Genomic DNA, 18,131 nt, shown 5'->3' with positions numbered 1-18,131 from the left:
AAAATGTGTGTTGTTTAAAGAAAAAAAAAATCCTAGTGACATTTCAGTTAAAAGTAAAACTTTGTGATAACTGGAGAAAAATGCATCTAAGCCTTTGGTTGTTTTCTGCAAAAAGACATGAACACTGATGTTAATTTTGCACTGCAAACAAATCTGACCCCAGTCACTAAAAGAATGAAATTACATTAACACACAACAACACAAAAGTGTGTCCAAGTAGTCCAGCTTTATCAGATGTGGGGAAATTGGTGCAGACGGTAGAAACACGTTACACTCAAAATGATTTTACTGCCAAACTGGACAATGTGAAACTTCCACTTAAAAAATTGTCAAAATGCATCAAACCAAAACGAAAAATAGAAAGCAGACCTCTTTTAATGTATTTGTTTTGGCAGACTGTTATTCTTCCACTTATATCACATTATTAAAGTCAATAAATGCAGTAGATGATGAAAATATGTCTTTTCAGTGGTACCCAGATGACAACTAAGCTGGTTTGCAGGCAGTCTGCCACAACACAACAGCAGAGGGTGGGTTTATGCTTGTGCATTTGCCCACATTGTTTGTGGGCACATAACATGTGTGGCTTTCATGCTACAACATTGATTTTTGCAAGGGCATGTACAGCTAAAATGTGAAACCTCTGATTCTGACACTGCACAGCATGTCTCTGTCAGATCCTTTAGGCCCTGCAGAAGCCGCTGTACCCATAGCTTCTGTTTATGATTAATTCCTGAGCTGTTTTTGCATAAAGGCCAAACGATTAAACGCTTACGTTTATTTTTTTTAGTCATCAAGCCCACAACAACCACCAGTCACTAGGGAAAAAAATGTGCATTCCCTGACTGGCTGCCGAGTGGTTTCTGGAGGTTACTGGAAGTTGCTAGTGCTGCACTGAAAACCTGTTTGCTCAATAGCAGATTGCTGCAGACACACCAGAAATGGAGAGCCTCCACCTTCAAAGTAAGAGATGGACCTTTTGAAACATGTTGGTGGCAACGGTAACGCACAACTTTTACTTTGATGGCAAACATTTTCTGTTCAGCTGAACTGAATTTTCCTTCAGTGGTCTTTAAAAGGATTTGGACCTATTATAACATAATCTCTTTTAATAAGATAAAAATGTTGCTTGTTGCAATAGAAGCTAATAAGAATCTGTAACTTAAGGAAGCTATTAGAAAATAACTTTCACACAGTGCCACTAATCGATGGGAATTAATAAGAATATAAGTGATTCAGATTCCATTATCGATATCACTTATTGATTTGATTGCTTTATTGATTCTCATTGGCTCCGTTTTGAGAGTCACCACCATTGCTAAGCAGCAGTAAAGAAATTACATTCGTCCAAATTAACTGCATGCTGCGGATCAAACGTTTGTGCGTTTTTGTTGAGGTATTTCCCCTCTTCGCTGTGATTACTGTTACTCAAAAAATTCATTTGATACACATAACACACAGAACACTTTTCTTAAAAGTAATGCAGTACGTTACTCCCGGGAAAAAGTAATTTGTTATACTACTTGTTACATAACTTTCATGTTGCCCTGTTAAATAGCTGAAACACATTATCTCATAATGACCATTTCCTAACATAAACCCGAGGCTACAACCCCACACATCAACACAAATCCCTAATGAGGACACGCATCTCCAAGATCTTGCTCTTGGTAGAATACAAAGCTGACCGCACAAAGCAAAGATGAAAACCAGACAGATGAAAACTGACTGCTCATCTGCTTGTTACCTGTTGAAGTTCAGGGTCTGGCTGCTGGGGTAGGCATTCACTTAGCTTTCACTCTGGGTTCTTGGCTAGCTTAGCATTAGCATGCTGTCTTGGCAGGTAGTAGCAAAGAACCGAAGTTGTGTTACCAGTTTGGTGCGGTTGTTTATGTCCTGGATGCAGTTTACCACTTTACTATTTAGCTGGTCCTTTTGTGCAATAAAAATAAATGTCTATATCCACGCTCTAGACTGCGTAACTATTTATGCCCTGACATGCAAAATGAAATCAGCTTATTGTAGCGCAAGTACAAGAACCGATAAGTCGGATCAATAGGCAGGCAAGAAATTGGACTACCAGACAAGTACAAGAACCGGTTCTCAGTTCCCATCTCTAGCGCCACAGATGAAACACTGTCAATCCCTAAACTTGCTTTATTTTTACTTTTTCAGCACCACTGCTAGTTATGCTTGTTTTTGCTTTCAATACACCACTAAGTTTGGGTGATCTAGTGCCATGTGCATTTTGCAATTTAAGTTTGAATCACTAGCTACAAATACATAATCTTGTGGCTTTTCAGTGCAGCTGATCCACAAAGTCCTCAAAGGACAAATTATGGAAACAGCTGCAATTAGTAGCTGATTTATATATTGTGATAGGACCTTAGAGACTAATTAAAGGCTTTTGTGTTCTTGTCTATTGGAGACATGCTAATTTGAAGCCTTTTGACTGAGAATCACAAGAACAAGTCTGAAATTCATGCATCTCAATTTGCACACGCCCACTGCAATAACGAACATTCAGTGTAGTTGTTAAAATGGGAACTTGCAAACATGTCCCTAATATTCGGATGCCTGCATCATTAGAGTAAATTCTGTATGATGCTAAAAAGAACTGCTTGTCCCTTATCTGATGGAGTTGTGGGAGGTCTTGTGCATTAAACCTTGTTATTGTGGTTATGGTAGATTTCTGAAAACGGGCAAAACAAATTATCTTCTGGATTTTCCTTCCAAGGAGCAGGTTTTCCCCTGTTTATTAAATTTGTTAGAGTGCTTCTGAGCAATGCACATTTTATCTTCTTAACAGTCAAATTACTATATACTCCAGCAATTACTTAATGTACTCTAATGAGATTTCCCCATGAAATGGAAGGATTCATTTATTTTAATGTGACGCATTCTACCGGGTAGGTTTATGCATCACATCCCCTTGCAACTCACTGAAACTTTGTCTCATAACTAGTAAGATGAGCTTGGCTTTCAGAACTGCCGCTCTGGCCACAGTAACAGAACTATATAATTGTGTGATCCAGGCACTGGGGATCTTTTCAGGGGCATCAGTGGGTCACAGGTACCATTTCTAAGCTAAGCTCTCTGCAGCCAGGTATTCTCTAGGATTAGTAAAATACCTTGTAAAAACAAGCTGGCAGGCAGCATTTGTGTGATAGATATGAGGTAAAATGAAATGTATCGCTTTGTATTCTTGGCCCACTGGCTGAAATCAGCGATGTTGCAATATACAGTACGGATTCAGATCAAGCAGATCAACATCATCGGCACTATTAGATTCAATAGAATACATCACAAATTCCATAGACAAAAAGCAATATGTGGCTGGGTTATTCATAGACTTGACAAAGGCATTTGACACTATAGATCATGATATATTAATAAGAAAACTGGAACGTTATGGTGTCAGAGGGGTAGTTTTAGATTGGGTCCGGAGTTATTTAAGTGACAGAAAGCAGTTTGTGAAAATAAATGGTGGTTGCTCCTTATGTATGGACATTGCTTGTGGTGTACCCCAAGGGTCAGTTTTGGGTCCAAAATTCTTCAACTTGTACATTAACGACATCTGTAAAGTGTCCAAAGTATTAAAAATGGTTCTCTTTGCTGACGATACAAACATTTTTTGCTCTGGTGATGATCTGCAGAATTTATTGGAGGATATGACTAATGAAATAAGTAAAGTGAAGTTCTGGCTTGATAAAAACAAATTATCATTAAATTTGAATAAATCTAAACTTATGTTATTTGGAAATAGTAGTTTAAATACAAATGCAAAGATTCAAATAAATGGTGTTGATATTGAAAGAGTCAGTGAAAATAAATTTCTGGGGGTAATAATAGATGAAAAACTTAACTGGAGAGCTCACGTAAGATATATTCATTCCAAAGTATCACGAAGCATTGCAGTACTAAACAAGGCAAAACAGGTATTCGACAGAACATCACTTCATATTCTCTACTGTTCACTGGTTTCACCATACTTAAGCTATTGTGCAGAGGTCTGGGGCAATAACTATAAAACCACATTACATTCACTTTTTACTCTTCAAAAGAAAGCAATTCGAATCATCCACAATGCAGGTTATAGGGAACATACAAACTCACTATTTTTGCAGTCTGAAATATTGAAAATTGACGATATAGTGAAATTCCAAACAGCACAAATTCTATTCAAAGCAAAAAATAAAGAACTGCCAGGTAATATTCAGAGTATGTTTTTTTTGAAAGAAGGAAGTTATAATTTAAGGGGTTTTTGTAACTTCAAAACAATGAAGGTACGTACTACAAGAAAAGGCTTTTGTGTTTCTGTTCAAGGAGTGAAACTATGGAACAAACTGAATATGGAATTAAAGCAATGTCCAAACATAAAACTGTTCAAAAAGAGTTATAAAAATATGATCTTCTCGATCTATAAAGAAAAGGAAAATATTTAAATTAAGTGAATGTCTCTATTTAAAAACAAACAAACAAAAAATTCATGATGTGATATTATAGTATATAGTATATCAGAAATCTGTTCACTATTTTTATTACAAATTATATCAGTAAGGAAGCTGACTAAATATTCACTGATAATTTATGGGACAGGGGTGGGATTAAATAAGTGTATACTTCTTCCCACTCCCTTTCAACATGTAAATTAATCAGAATGTTTTTTTGTATGTAATTTGTATAGTATATTTTTTTTCTCTCATTTCTTTTCTAAATGTACTTGTATATTGTTCACATGTTGAAATAAATTACCAATCAATCAATCAATCAATACCGGTATGGGCGACAACTGGAAAATACAAAATGAAAAATTGCTATGAATAATTGATTTTCAAAGAAATAATTGGTACTGGAAAAAAAGCATATGATAACATCGTAAATCATTCAGTGTCATTATGGTTATGGTTGCAGACTCAGTTTGCAGTTTATCACAGCTCTTTTTTCAGTAACTACTCTTCTGCACCATCAGCCTGTCTATGCAAGTTATTAACAACATTCATTTTTCTCCTACACATTGGAACAAAATTAGTTCCAGTAACAAAGCCAGTACGCTAAACTGGACCACTTACACTACATTTGCTCTGCTGCAGTCAGGCTGTTGTTACATTGCTGCGTGAAGCACCCGAGATGGGCAACTGTTAACGACTTAATTCTTAATTTGATTACTGATTTTCTTTTTATTTGCTCTTGCTACGTCTCCCGCTCTCTCCATTCCAAGTGTTCTGAGCATATGCTAGCTGCTTCATTAATCTGTGCTACTGTGTCTACATTTTATGGATGGACTGAGTCCCTGCAGTCTGATATATATTTACACTACCATTCAAAATCTTCTTCTTATTTAATGATTTTTCTCTATTTTTACTACTTTCTATATTGTAGATACGCACTGTGGAAATCAAATATATGATGCAAGATATATGAAATTATGTAGCAAAGAAAAAATTGATAAATAACTCTAAATGTGTCTTTTATTTTATATTTTAAATAAAAAACATTAAATAAGAAGGTGTTTCCAGACTTTTGACTGGTAGCATGGGGGACTCAGTCAGTAAGAATTTGAAAAAAATAAAATAAAATGTAAAAATTTTAAAAAAGCTATAATTATGATATGAATTTTAAGTGCAAATCAGAGATCATGACAGCCCTAGGTGGCCAATTTTAAACTTTGTTGTATTTATTTGTTCAGTGCACTGTAAATAAATATTAATATTAATGTCATGTTGTGAATGTTGTAATGTATGTGAATTGAATAACGTATTTATTGGTAAAAGTATTTCACTGTTCAGCCCTCGTACTGAATGCTAATCATTGTGTTTTTGAATCTGTAAACTGGAATTTAACTATTCACAAAATCTGTTTACTATTGTCAGACTTCGTATCTTCAACACTGGTTAATAGTCCCTTATTAACTGGATATCTTAAGGGGTTTGACATTAGCACGGACAAATCCAGCAGCTTAAAGAAATCCACTAAGGTATATTATTTTAATACAAGCATGAAATAGAGATGTATAAAAGTACAATAAAAGAATAGGAGGAAAATAATTAGGCACTTTCAAATGCTCTGCGGCATCACACTAACACAAAGCAATTTGTTGTTCCTCCTATCATTTCCTGATTGAATTGGAGCGTTAACATAGACTGGGAGTGATTATTAACTGATATCAATATGAGCCTGAGCCTTGACTCATACACCCTATTAATATGCAGCAGAAAATACTTTAAAGGCATCCTCTATTGGTGTTTAGACGTGTGTGATCCCGGTGTTTAAAAAAAGCAAAAAAAGACCTGGTTTTGAAAGGTTGTCTGTATATCTGAAATAATGGGCATAAAGTTAAACTTAAGCACTGACATTTGTAACTTTTGATGGTGGTGAGCATTTTTTTTGTTCCAGAATTGACAGAAGATGGCAGAGACTTTTCGCTTTGTTACTGAAATGGATAATATGATGAGAGTGGAGGTGGAGGAGCCATTGTCTCCATAAGCTGATGTTCCTGCAGGCATCTTTGAAGAAGCTGTCTAAACTGTCTTCTTTAAGGCTGTAGCCGAGACACGAAGGGACTTTGCTGTCTTACATTTGACAGTTCATGTTTGTTACTGTACCAATTACATATAAATTGAAACGCTTAAACTATTTAACATTAGATACGGCATGCGTCAGCTTGGAGGGGTGTTGAAATAATGTTTTAATGAATCCCAGTTAATGGAACGCAAAACACAAATATTAACTTAATAAAATGAGTTTACAACAGAAAGACTCCAGCACCAGCTTTTTTGTTATTTCTAATTGTGTATTATACAAGGAGTAGTGAAAAGGTGGATGAAAGAGGGATTTCAGCTTCAGTCTATCATGTACATCTAGGCTGCCATAGCCTGCTCTCCTTCAAAGCTAGGATATCGTTCCCCCTCTGCCAGCATCAAAGATCTTAGAATACCTTAATTGCCCATATCTCCAGATCCACTTTTTTGCTGGGAAAAACATTGCACAGTTTACAGTGCATGAGAGTAAATTTACATTGGGTGTATAATTTTACGTAGCAAACTGTGATTTGTGCAGGTGATGAATGCAAAACATAATTAAGTTCTGAACAACTCCCACTTTTCTACTCCTTTAATTTCAAAGGTGAACATTAAAGAAACATTTATCTTTACTTCTGCCACTTAACAGAATACAAAATAAAACCCATTGGTTGATAATGCATGTTACTAAAGGCAGGAGCTCTTTCTACATTTACAACCAGTTTTCAGGGGACTGGTATTAATTTTTAATTGAATGATTACATTTTTTTTTTCTTTTTTAACATGTTTTGACACCAAAAATCCATCCTGATTCTATCAATCATATCAAGAAAAAAGGTATTCCAAAATAAACAAAAAATACATAATGTAGTGGATGTAGTACAGGATTACCTGTCTGATACACCACCGTCTAAAGCAATACTGGACTTTGATGTTCATACAGACATGTTTGCAACTTTAGAGCAGTGGTCCTGGCCATCTGAAAATGGGAAAAATGCTTTCCTTTGAATTGTATGTAAAAGAAGAGTGCCCAAGTCCAGTTATCTGCACCAACAATGTGGTATTCGGGCGAAATAAAAGGATATCTTAATGGAGAGACAAGAGCCTGAGATATTCTGCTGCCCTGATGAAACAGCCAAACACACACACACACCTTAAATCCATTATGGCTTTGGACTTCAAACAGATATTGGGTTTTTTGCGCATTTCCTAAAAATGGAGAGAGTTGCTCCATGTTTGCTGAACAAAATTTTATATCTCACATAATGTGCACTTCTCCCATCAGTATGCGTCCTAATATTTTCTCCATTTAGTCCTACCTTAATTTGTGTCTGTCTTCCTGCTGTTGTTTTTTGATTAGATTTCAGACCAGTTGTTGTGGTGCTTACCCGTCTCTCCTTTTTTGTTTTTCAGGTGGAATTTTCGAACAAACAGACGGACCTGTTTCGCTCGTCAGTGCGGAGGAACTTGCCTTTAAATTTGCAGTCAATAACATAAACAGAAACAGGACTTTGTTACCAAACACAACATTAACTTATGACATACAGAGGATTAATATCTATGACAGCTTTGAGGCATCAAGAAAAGGTGAGTAACTTGTCTCACATTTATTCAAGGATTGTGACCACAGTGTGGATGAAGGCAGGAATCTGGTTTGTCACACTGTCATTAACTTCATATTAATCTGTGTTTTTGATTTGCGAATTCCCAAATTCTGCTGTGACAGGACATAAGTGAGGTTCTTCTCAAGCTCTTGTCCCTTTCTCCTCTTCAGCTTGTGACCAGCTGTCTTTAGGCGTAGTTGCAATATTTGGGCCCTCACATAGTTCATCATCGAATGCCGTGCAGTCCATCTGCAATGCACTGGAAGTGCCGCATATCCAAGTGCGGTGGAAACATCACCCTATGGACAACAGAGACACCTTTTATGCCAATTTATACCCAGATTACTCATCTTTAAGCTATGCTATCCTGGACCTGGTGCAGTTTCTCAAATGGAAAACAGCTACAGTTGTATATGATGATAGCACAGGTAAACAGACTGGTATATTATAACATGTTACTTCAGTTACTTGGGGTATATGTTATATGATCATTTTTGTACTGTTTCTTGTCTGATAAGGTCTTATAAGACTACAGGAGCTGATAATGGCCCCGTCTAGGTATAACATCCGACTAAAGATCCGCCAGCTTCCTCTCGACACGCAGGATACAAGGCCTCTTCTCAAAGAAATGAAGAGAAGTCGGGAGTTCCGGATCATCTTTGACTGCAGCCACCACATGGCAGCACAGATTCTCAAACAGGTTAGTGTATTTATAAATGGTCCTACTGTCAGATCTCGGAATGGGTAGAGAAATGAAAGGATGTGGTCCTGTTCAATATATTAATTCCCATCAGATTGGTTTTGATTTAAGTTACAGAGGATTACACATGGGACCGGGATTGAAGAACAGTAACAGAAAATGCACCACTAAAAATAAGACAGCAGCAAGCTGCTAGGGAGTATGGGGATTTCCGCAATTACATTATTTCTTTTTTACATCAGTGTGATTCTTGTGCCCAGATCGCTGGTGCTGGTTCCAAAAGGGAAGCACAAAATGGACACAGCACTGCTAAAGTGCTCGTCCAAAATTTGGAACCGCTGATATGAGAGAGACTACAGGAATTTCATCAGCGAATGAAGCCCACAAATTCTGTCTGCAATAATTTCCTTCCTACAAAAATTACCCCAACTTCAGATATATGAAGGTACATAATGTTCACTTCTGAAATCTGTTGAAGGTGAGCTGGTTCTCAATAGGCACCAAGGCAGAACTGACTCGGCCTGCACCAGCGTAAAATAGGTGAAATTGAGAAAACTTGGATATTCGTTTCATTTGGAGGACATTTGGAATGATTTTCTTGTAATCATGAGCGGAGACTGTCAGTGTCTCCGAATTTTGGTTTTGCCCATTAAATATTTGCAAACTAATACGACACTGTGAATTCCACAAGGAAAAAAGAACAAAATCCACATCCACATTCTTATTCTGTTTGCTAAACTTTTAACTACTCAGACAAAAAAAATGCGATCTGAGAAGTTTTATTATCAAAACTGTATATAGTGTGTTTTGATTCTAATGATTGTCAGTCAACAAAGAGCTGTCACTATGATGCATGGAGCAGAGAATATGTAGGTGGTCTGATGCTCTTTGGATGTCAGGAACAGGCTGGTGGATCCTTCCACCCCCACCCCTCATTCAGTTTGCTGTCAGCTTCTGTTAACATTTTGCCAAATGCATCATCTCCTCAAAAGTTATTTGAATAACTCAGTCCACCCCAGTTATTGAGATCTAAGGTGACATATATTCGCTCTTGGCCAGTCTGCACATCTCGCGCTAAGAAACCAGTGTCCTCTTGAGAGAAGTGGTGAGAATGCTATAAGGCAAAAAAGCTCCAGACAGTTGTCTTCCATGACTGAGCCGGCCGGCCAAAGCTTTTACATAGAAATAAGGGCAAACTACATTCATTGCTGACTGCCTTTTATGTGCCATGGATCAATTAAAAAAGCTCCTTAAACGTGCATCTGTCAAAGTGTGTGCTGTACTGTATAGTACTGTGACCTTACATATAAAACGTTATTGTACTTTGCTGTGATACATTCTACAATAAATTTTTTGTGAGAATTTACTTTACGAAAAGTGCATTAGACACAAGTGCATCATATTAACTGTCAATCCCAGGTATTCATCCAAGCATTATGTTCAGTATCAATTACATGTCTGATATTTTTTTCTTTAATTAATAGTTGGGCCTTTAAAATATCAGAAAATAGCAAATAATTGCTCATCGTAAGTGTCTCGAGACATTAGTGATATATTCAAATTGCTTGTCACATCAAAGAGAACAAAGAAAACACTGATGAGATATAATTTAAGACATTTTTACTTGAGAAATTACTAAAATGATCAGCTGATCTTTTTTTTCCCTCTTTCATATGTTGACTGACTGGCTAACCATTTTACCTTCGATAAAGTCAGCTGTGCATACTGTCAGTTTGGTAAATCTTCTTTATTTGTAATGCATGGAACAATTTTTAAATAGAATGCGGTGTGATTGTCACTTAAGACTTGAAATGCAAAATTTTGAATGGATACCATCTGTGCTTTGATTAGCTGGCAGCATTCACTGTATTTATCAGCTACTATTAAGGCAGACTGGTCCATTTATACATTTACAAAAAGGTTGCTCCAGACTAAGATAATGAGTAAAAATGAAAAGCATTGAATTCATTTGTAATGAGACTTGCATCAGGCTATTCATCACTGCAATCTGGATGATGCGACTGAATTTTACTAAGCTTTACACTCTGACATGCTTTATTGGAATCATTTCTTTTGTCATAACAAAACACTCAGTCCTGTCTTTCTTGCAGCATTCTCAGATTTACAGGTTGTCCTGTCGTCACACTCGTCAGACTGGGCAGGCATATATAATAGAAGATTACCAAAATAAAGAGTAAAATAGAAGGCTGACAGGGTTACGCAGCATCGGGAAAATTACAGTTATTAATGAAAACTCCTTCTTATACTATAAAAAATAAAATAAAATTTCAATGTCATGTGTTTAGCTGTCTATAGATGCAGAAATAAATTTGCTACCACATGAGCATAACGTCTTATTTACATAACCTTGGCTGTTTTTTTTTTTTTTTTTTAAACAACAGATGGTACAATTAAATGGAAAACACAGCCACCATGGGAATGTAGTGCCTTTGAATGTAGATGGAGTGAAACAAGTGGCAATGATGGAGTGTTCAGATATGAGGCAAAGATTACCGAGCTCTTTTGATTGAAAGCTCTCTTGTCTGCTGGGATAACGTCACATGCCTCGAGGCATTCCAAACCATTTAAATGCATAGAAAAGCATCAAGCCATTCTATAATTCTGTGGACCACATATGGTGCAGAAATCCCAGCAAACGGCAGCAGAATCTCACCCGCAAAATTAACAGCATGTTGGTCAACATGCTCGTTAAAACCTCTGTCTTTTCCTGCATTCCTTTAGCATTGTTTACTCTGACAATGCCGTTGATTCTAAAATGCCCTGACACGACACAATTACAGTCTTCTCTGTCCCGTCTCTACTCATTCACACCTTTCTTTCCCATCTTCTGTCTTCATATCCTTTCAGGCCCAGACCATGGGGATGATGACAGAGTATTACCACTATATCTTCACCACTCTGGTAATGTACCATGCTTGTTAATGCAAATATGTTCTCATCTTCCCACCACTTGAGTTTTTGATGAATAGTGGCTAATTGCCAATGGAGTTTGGATCCAGTCCATAACATCAATTTTGTTTGACAAGCCGAAGGCATAATGGAGTCTTCTGTTTGCTGTAGTAAACACTTCGCTTTATAGTAAAGTCAACAGAAGTCTTTGAGGTAGCAGCATGGGGAGGAAAAAAAGGAAAACAAAAAAAGACAAACAAACAAAAAAAAAACCAAACCCAGCAGATTGAGATTTAAAGCTGAATGTGACTTTCAAGTTGGTACAATCATTGTATATATTAAACACACACACATATATATCCTCTTATGTACTTGCAGTTTATGCAGTCAAGCAGCCAGGTGATAGTCTATATCATTTATATTCAGGCACTCAAGAAACAAAAGAAATCGCTGCACGAAGAAACAATGAATGACTGACTGAAAGAATTTAGGTTGATCATTTAGATATGTTTAACAGCTTTTGAGTATGTAACCGTTTCCCTCCCATCATGAGTATTTTTAGCTCCCGCTCTGATGAAATGATCTCATCTGACTAATACTAGCAGACCCAGCAGGGTACCATTGCTGCTCCCTACTGCAACCCTGACTATCTGGTGACTGAATGAGAATGAATACCAGCGTGTTCGGTGTTGTTCCTTTCATTCCCTGTTATTGTCTTTGTTTCTGCCTCCCTTGTGCACTCCGTCTCTCCGGACTTGACCAGTCTGTTGTGATAATGCAATATGACATAGCGGTCCAGGCGTGATGTGTGTCACCTTTCATGCTCAATAGCGTGTCAATGACATTGTTCTGCTATGTGCCATGTTTGTATAGCAAACTGGTTGGTTTAATAGGGAATGCAAAATGTCTTTTCATCGCCGGTGCACTAGTCTGTGTGTGTAAGTGCAGCAGTTTCCTGGCTTGTTCTCTAGCAAGATATTTACTTGAGGATTAACTGAAAAACTTTTATTTGATATGATTTTTTGCATCAACAATATTTTTCACATAAAGGCACTATATCTTTATAGAATCAGAGTGCGATATCTATCTAAAGCTGCAATATACTGTCATATTGACAGACACCCCATTAAGAAGATTATACCTCGCGGCTTGATTTGATCCAAAATGATGAATACTTGCATGGTGTACATGGCAATACAATTTCCTCTCGATGGAATTCACTGATGTCTGTGTTTTATCTTCTGAGGTGAGGGAAATGCCGACTTATTAGAGCATGAAAAGGTAACAGCAGAGTGGTATCGGGTAATAACTTCCTTGTCCTTTGAAATGAGTCTGTCATAGCTCCCGCATTGCCATAGCTATCTCTGAGAACCTAAAGACAAGAACTTTGTTATGTTTGGTACCTGTACAACACTTCTGTGTGTATATAGATATACATTGGGGTTTTCTGGTAAAGAGATAATTGTACGGTTACACAAAGTTTGCATAGCATATGTGTGCGTGGAAGGCAGCAGTGCAAAATTCAGACTTGTAACAGATTGCTTTTCTGGCATTGCAAAGGGGCTAAAGCAACCCCTTTTCCAAAAATGCAGTGATGTGTAAATCATTGCATTGTGTGCTTGTAGCAAAATCAAAATGAGGGCAACAATAAAATCTCAGCGTTTGTTGTCATTGTTAAAAATAAAGACGTATTATACTAAATTTTCTATCCCAGTATTTTTGGATACATAGATTCAAAGCTAAAAAACCTTAAACCTGATCTGCTGTACTTTATTGCTGTACTGCTTTCTAGTGGGAAGGGGGGAAAAAGATGAGAAATATTTCAGTGATTCAGAGCAACGACCGTTCTTTAGTAAGTGTCTTACACGCTCTTGTTCTCCCAGCACTAACCCCACAGGGTGCTAATGAAATATCTATGTTCATCCAAATGTCTTTTCCAAGCCCCCTGGCCCATTCTGACACGACATGTGTCAACATGTGACTTCACACTTCAGCTACAATGGCTTCCCCAGAAATTGCAGTGGCTCAAATTGAATTGCTTTTTGCTTATAAGGTACCAAGGGAATGCAAGTGTTGAATTATTAATATTCATTTTTTTTCCTTTCCTTGTTCTTTAATTCTTTCTGAGCCACAAGCAATAATTAGAGTCTTGCCAAATTACAAAAGTACCTATAGAGATCTATTCACATAAAAAAGCAAAATACATCCTGAGCTTTTAGCTTGTGCACTTGGTTCATCATTTTGTAGGAACTAAAGCAACAAAACAAACAAACAAAAACAGTTAACAGGCTGGCTTTAAAAGGATTATCCAGCAACAAAAGCTATTTAGGTCTTTTGAGGTTTGCCTTATGATACAAATACCACTTTCCATGCCATACTTAAATCCTACTTTATTTCACCTTAATAAAGTTATCGCTTTAATCAGCTGCTGTGACATTATCTTTATGTGTGGGATTGAATAAATACTTAAAGACGCTCAGTGGTACTAATTAAGAATCCACTCTTCATTACTTCTGTCCCTCAAAAGGACCTGATGGCCATCGACCTTGAGCCCTATCGCTTCTGTGGCGTCAACATGACTGGTTTCCGCATCCTCAATGTGGAAAACCCTCAAGTTGCTTCCATTACAGAGAAATGGTCAATGGAAAAGCAGATACCACCTAAACCCGATTCAGGCCTGCTGGAGGGCATCATGACGGTATGTGGTATATACTTTTGAAGTCAGTCTTAAAAATCTTTAATCTTGTGTGGTTTGGTACGAAATTACTCTTTACCTCAGGAATTATCTCTGCAGTAAGCTCTTTATTTTGGTCTTGTGCTTTACTGCTAGGCTTCAGCAATGACTGAAAAAAAGACAAAGAAGTTCATCTTACACATGGCTATCCAAAATTATGTGTATATAATAAGAACCAATTATCCTTTGAGATGTATTCATCACTCTTGTTCAGTTTAGTTATTGGGACATTGTACCTTGATACATAGTATATTTTTAGGAAAACAATAGAGATGTAATCTTAATAAAGCTCTTTTGGGGTAGAGTGGAGCAGGATGCTTACAGCGTGAGTGCACCAGCCACACACACACATAAAGGAAACGGAGACCATGTTTATTTTTTACTGTTCTCATCAGTAGTATAAATAAGGCAAGCAAATCAAGGTTGAATTATTAGTTAGTGTATAATTGATGTGAAAATAATAATAATTAGTAGTAAGACTAACGGTGACTCAACTGTTTATGTCTTTGTAGAGTCTTTAGCTGAAACAATGTTCACCCCTTATTCCAGACAGATGCAGCTCTGACCTATGATGCAGTCCACATTGTTTCCGTCTCATACCAGCACGCTCCTCAGATGACCGTAAACTCACTGCAGTGCCACCGCCACAAACCCTGGAGATTTGGAGGCCGCTTCATGAGTTTCATCAAAGAGGTGATGGGGCATTGGCCTGTTGATATTTGATATAAGTGTTTATATAGAAACATAGTGACTGAGTGGTGAAAAGGACTACGGTGAGCAGAGTGAGAGCCATGTAGTCGTGTGGGACTTGGATATTTACCCAGCAAAATCAATCTTATCCACATACAAAGTGAACCAAGACTTGATAGACACATCAAAGCAGCATTGTTGTCAGCTTTATAAATTCCCTGTATTCATAACCTATTTTCCAGAAAGCATGTACTGTAACCTTTTGAAAACACAACTTGTGTAATCGTCTCTTATTTCATCTAACATGAGGCCCTGACAGTGCCTCAGAATTCAAAGACAAGTCTGTGCAAAGTGAGAGATTAAGGGTGTGCAGAGATGCTACTATTTGTATCTTCATTTGTACAAACAACAGAATCATTTGTATCAGTGTTTTTCACGGGTGTGGTCGTGTGTGGTGGGGAAGAGTTGAAAATGTCAAGTTACATTTTTCTCACTTAAGAAAATAACTCCAGTTAAAGCAAATTTGAATGACTGTACACAGGCTTTACTTTCTAAAGAAGATTCTACAACTGTGGGAAGCCTTTTTTGGTTATTTGGCAAAATGGATGTGTTGGTGGTGTTTGATATATGGTCAATATTTGTGACCAGTTTGTGACTAGTCCTGTGGTCAGCTTTGGTCACTTTTCTTGTAGGAATCTCAAACACCACTATGATAACGGAGAGGAAATTTTCTATGTACATTATAATAACTGACCTGATACCCATTCACTCTTTTATACAAGAAAAGTATTCTGTTACGTAGGGCTGTTCGATATAACGATATATATCAGATGACGATATAAAAACGTCTATCGTTTCATTTTACGCTATCGTTTGTTTCGTGGTGTTGCAAAATAAACTGTTTACGACAATATTTTTTCATCGTTTTGATGGTCACTGTAGTGGCTATATTAATTTCTTAAAGTTCTCTCTTTCTCTTATATTTAATATAACCACACTACGGACGGAAAAGCGCCTGTTTTATGCATTGTGGTTAGCAACAACGATGGTAACAGCACCGCGTGTCCGCTTGTTTATGTTCCACATAAACCTTTCACAATAAAGCTCAAGATCCTGTTGAGACTTTTCAAAATAAACTGAATCACGTGAAAGAGCAGATTATTTACGGATGAGAATAAAAAGAGCCACCAGGTGCTAAAAAATAAACTTTAGACTCAAACGTTAGAACAGGCTTTTCCCCGCAGCACGCCGTGTAATGAATACTCACAAAGAAAACGGCGGCCGTTACAACTTATGTCTAAAAATGTATAGTTTCATGCATCTGTTAAAACACTGGACTCCAGCTACATGACGCGCAGCTGGAAACACTTCACGCAAGACGAGCTGCCCGAGATTCGCAGAATTTACAGAAAATGTTACATCTGTGTGATTTATAACGTTATAGGACAATAGAATTCTTATATCGGGATATGAGATTTTGGTCATATCGCACAGCCCTACTGTTACGTAATTACTTTTCCTAAAAAAAATGCAGTATGCTACTTAATTACTCCTCAGAGAAAGTAATTCAATACACTACTCGTTATATTACAGTCATATTACTCTGTATACTGACTTGAAATGAACATAACTGCCAGTTAATGATATAATCCTCAAGTTACAGTCCTACACAGCGACATAAAATGAGGACGTACATTATGTTTCTTTGAAATTTGTTAAACCCAACGCTGAAAATAGGTAGGACAAAATCACAATAGAGCTGTCATTGTGGATGGTCACCTTCACGTGTTCCCCCCCAAAAAACAAAAAAAAAACATGTTCCCTGTGTCATGCTGTTTCACTTACTCCACTTTGCCTTTAATAAAAGCAGCAAGGGAGCAACGAGTAAACAGTCTCTCTCATTAATGTATGTCCACTGATCTGTATCTGCAACCAAGCTGCAAAGAGAGGGAAGAGTAGACGTGTCTATAGATCCTTGTGTGGTCCATTTGTTGGGCAGGACAACCCCAAATACAGAGTATCAGTTGCCACTCCCTTTCTAGTCTAGATTACCAGGAAAATTAAGTGCAGAGAAAACATCATCTGGCTTGCAGCCTTGTTCAGTGATAAGCACAAGTGGAATTGGGGCTCCAAAGGAAAATAAGTATAACCTTTCTTTGCCCTAATGCATTGCTTTCAGAAAGAAAGTGGGGGTGTGTGGGAGGTTTTAAATGGCCACGACTTGTAGCTCCTCCAAGACTTTGCTTCACCAACAGATGGCATACTTGAAAGAACAAATTCTGGTCTGGTCTTTCTATAAATGGTAGTAGACTCCCAGTAAGCATTCAAATACAGTGTTATAGCCAAATCATCATCTGACTTTGCTGAACAGGAAACACTTTTTTTTGTTTCAAGTGAAAATATAAGGTGGTATGATTTTTGAGTTGCCTGGAGATGCCTTTTTCTTAGTGGCAGGGATAGCAGTGCATGTGCTTATGTGTCTTGGACTTCCCAGCAGTACACTTGAAGAGACCTGAAATTATAAAGCACACTAAGACTGTATTTGCAGTATTTTATTTTCACAGATATCTGAGTTCAGTTCATTTCATTTTAGACGACTCTGTAATTAGAAATTGGATCATTTGATTCATAGAACAAAGGAAGACGGGTGAAGATGGGTAAACTGATGAGTGAAACATACATAAAACGGTGTAACTGTATATTAAGCAGTTTTAATTAAAGCTAATTAGTTTTAATTAAAGTTTTTTAATTAATTAATTAAAAGTTTTTTATTGATTAACAGTACTGTATTATTACCTTTTACTCACAATGTTGCTGTTTTTAATCATTTAACAACACTAGGAATTTACTACATATACTATGCACTGAAATGTGATATATATTCTGTTAGTTTTTGGCTACACGTTGCCAACTGGAACAGGAGCTATAAAATCCCGCTGCTGTTTGAGATGCAGTAATAGACACAATTCTCT

General features: G+C 37.1%; 1 protein-coding gene across 1 annotated transcript in view; it reads left to right on the top strand.

Moving 5' to 3' along the window:
* The window catches only part of grik3 (glutamate ionotropic receptor kainate type subunit 3), a 94,640-nt gene that overhangs the window by 50,416 nt on the left and 26,093 nt on the right, over window positions 1-18,131 (top strand). Inside the window, exons 2-7 of the mRNA XM_085365373.1 lie at window positions 7,935-8,108; window positions 8,296-8,553; window positions 8,644-8,825; window positions 11,694-11,747; window positions 14,263-14,433; window positions 15,019-15,162. Of these exons, the coding sequence (XP_085221499.1) occupies window positions 7,935-8,108; window positions 8,296-8,553; window positions 8,644-8,825; window positions 11,694-11,747; window positions 14,263-14,433; window positions 15,019-15,162 (983 nt within the window). The remainder of the gene's footprint in view (window positions 1-7,934; window positions 8,109-8,295; window positions 8,554-8,643; window positions 8,826-11,693; window positions 11,748-14,262; window positions 14,434-15,018; window positions 15,163-18,131) is intronic.

Source organism: Diplotaxodon limnothrissa, linkage group LG11 (genome assembly GCF_057381915.1).
Source record: "Diplotaxodon limnothrissa isolate DT_005_m linkage group LG11, D_limnothrissa_male_GT1.1, whole genome shotgun sequence".
Classification (NCBI taxonomy): domain Eukaryota; kingdom Metazoa; phylum Chordata; class Actinopteri; order Cichliformes; family Cichlidae; genus Diplotaxodon; species Diplotaxodon limnothrissa.
The sequence above is the reverse complement of the archived record's forward strand: the minus strand, read 5'-3'. Positions and strand labels throughout refer to the sequence as shown.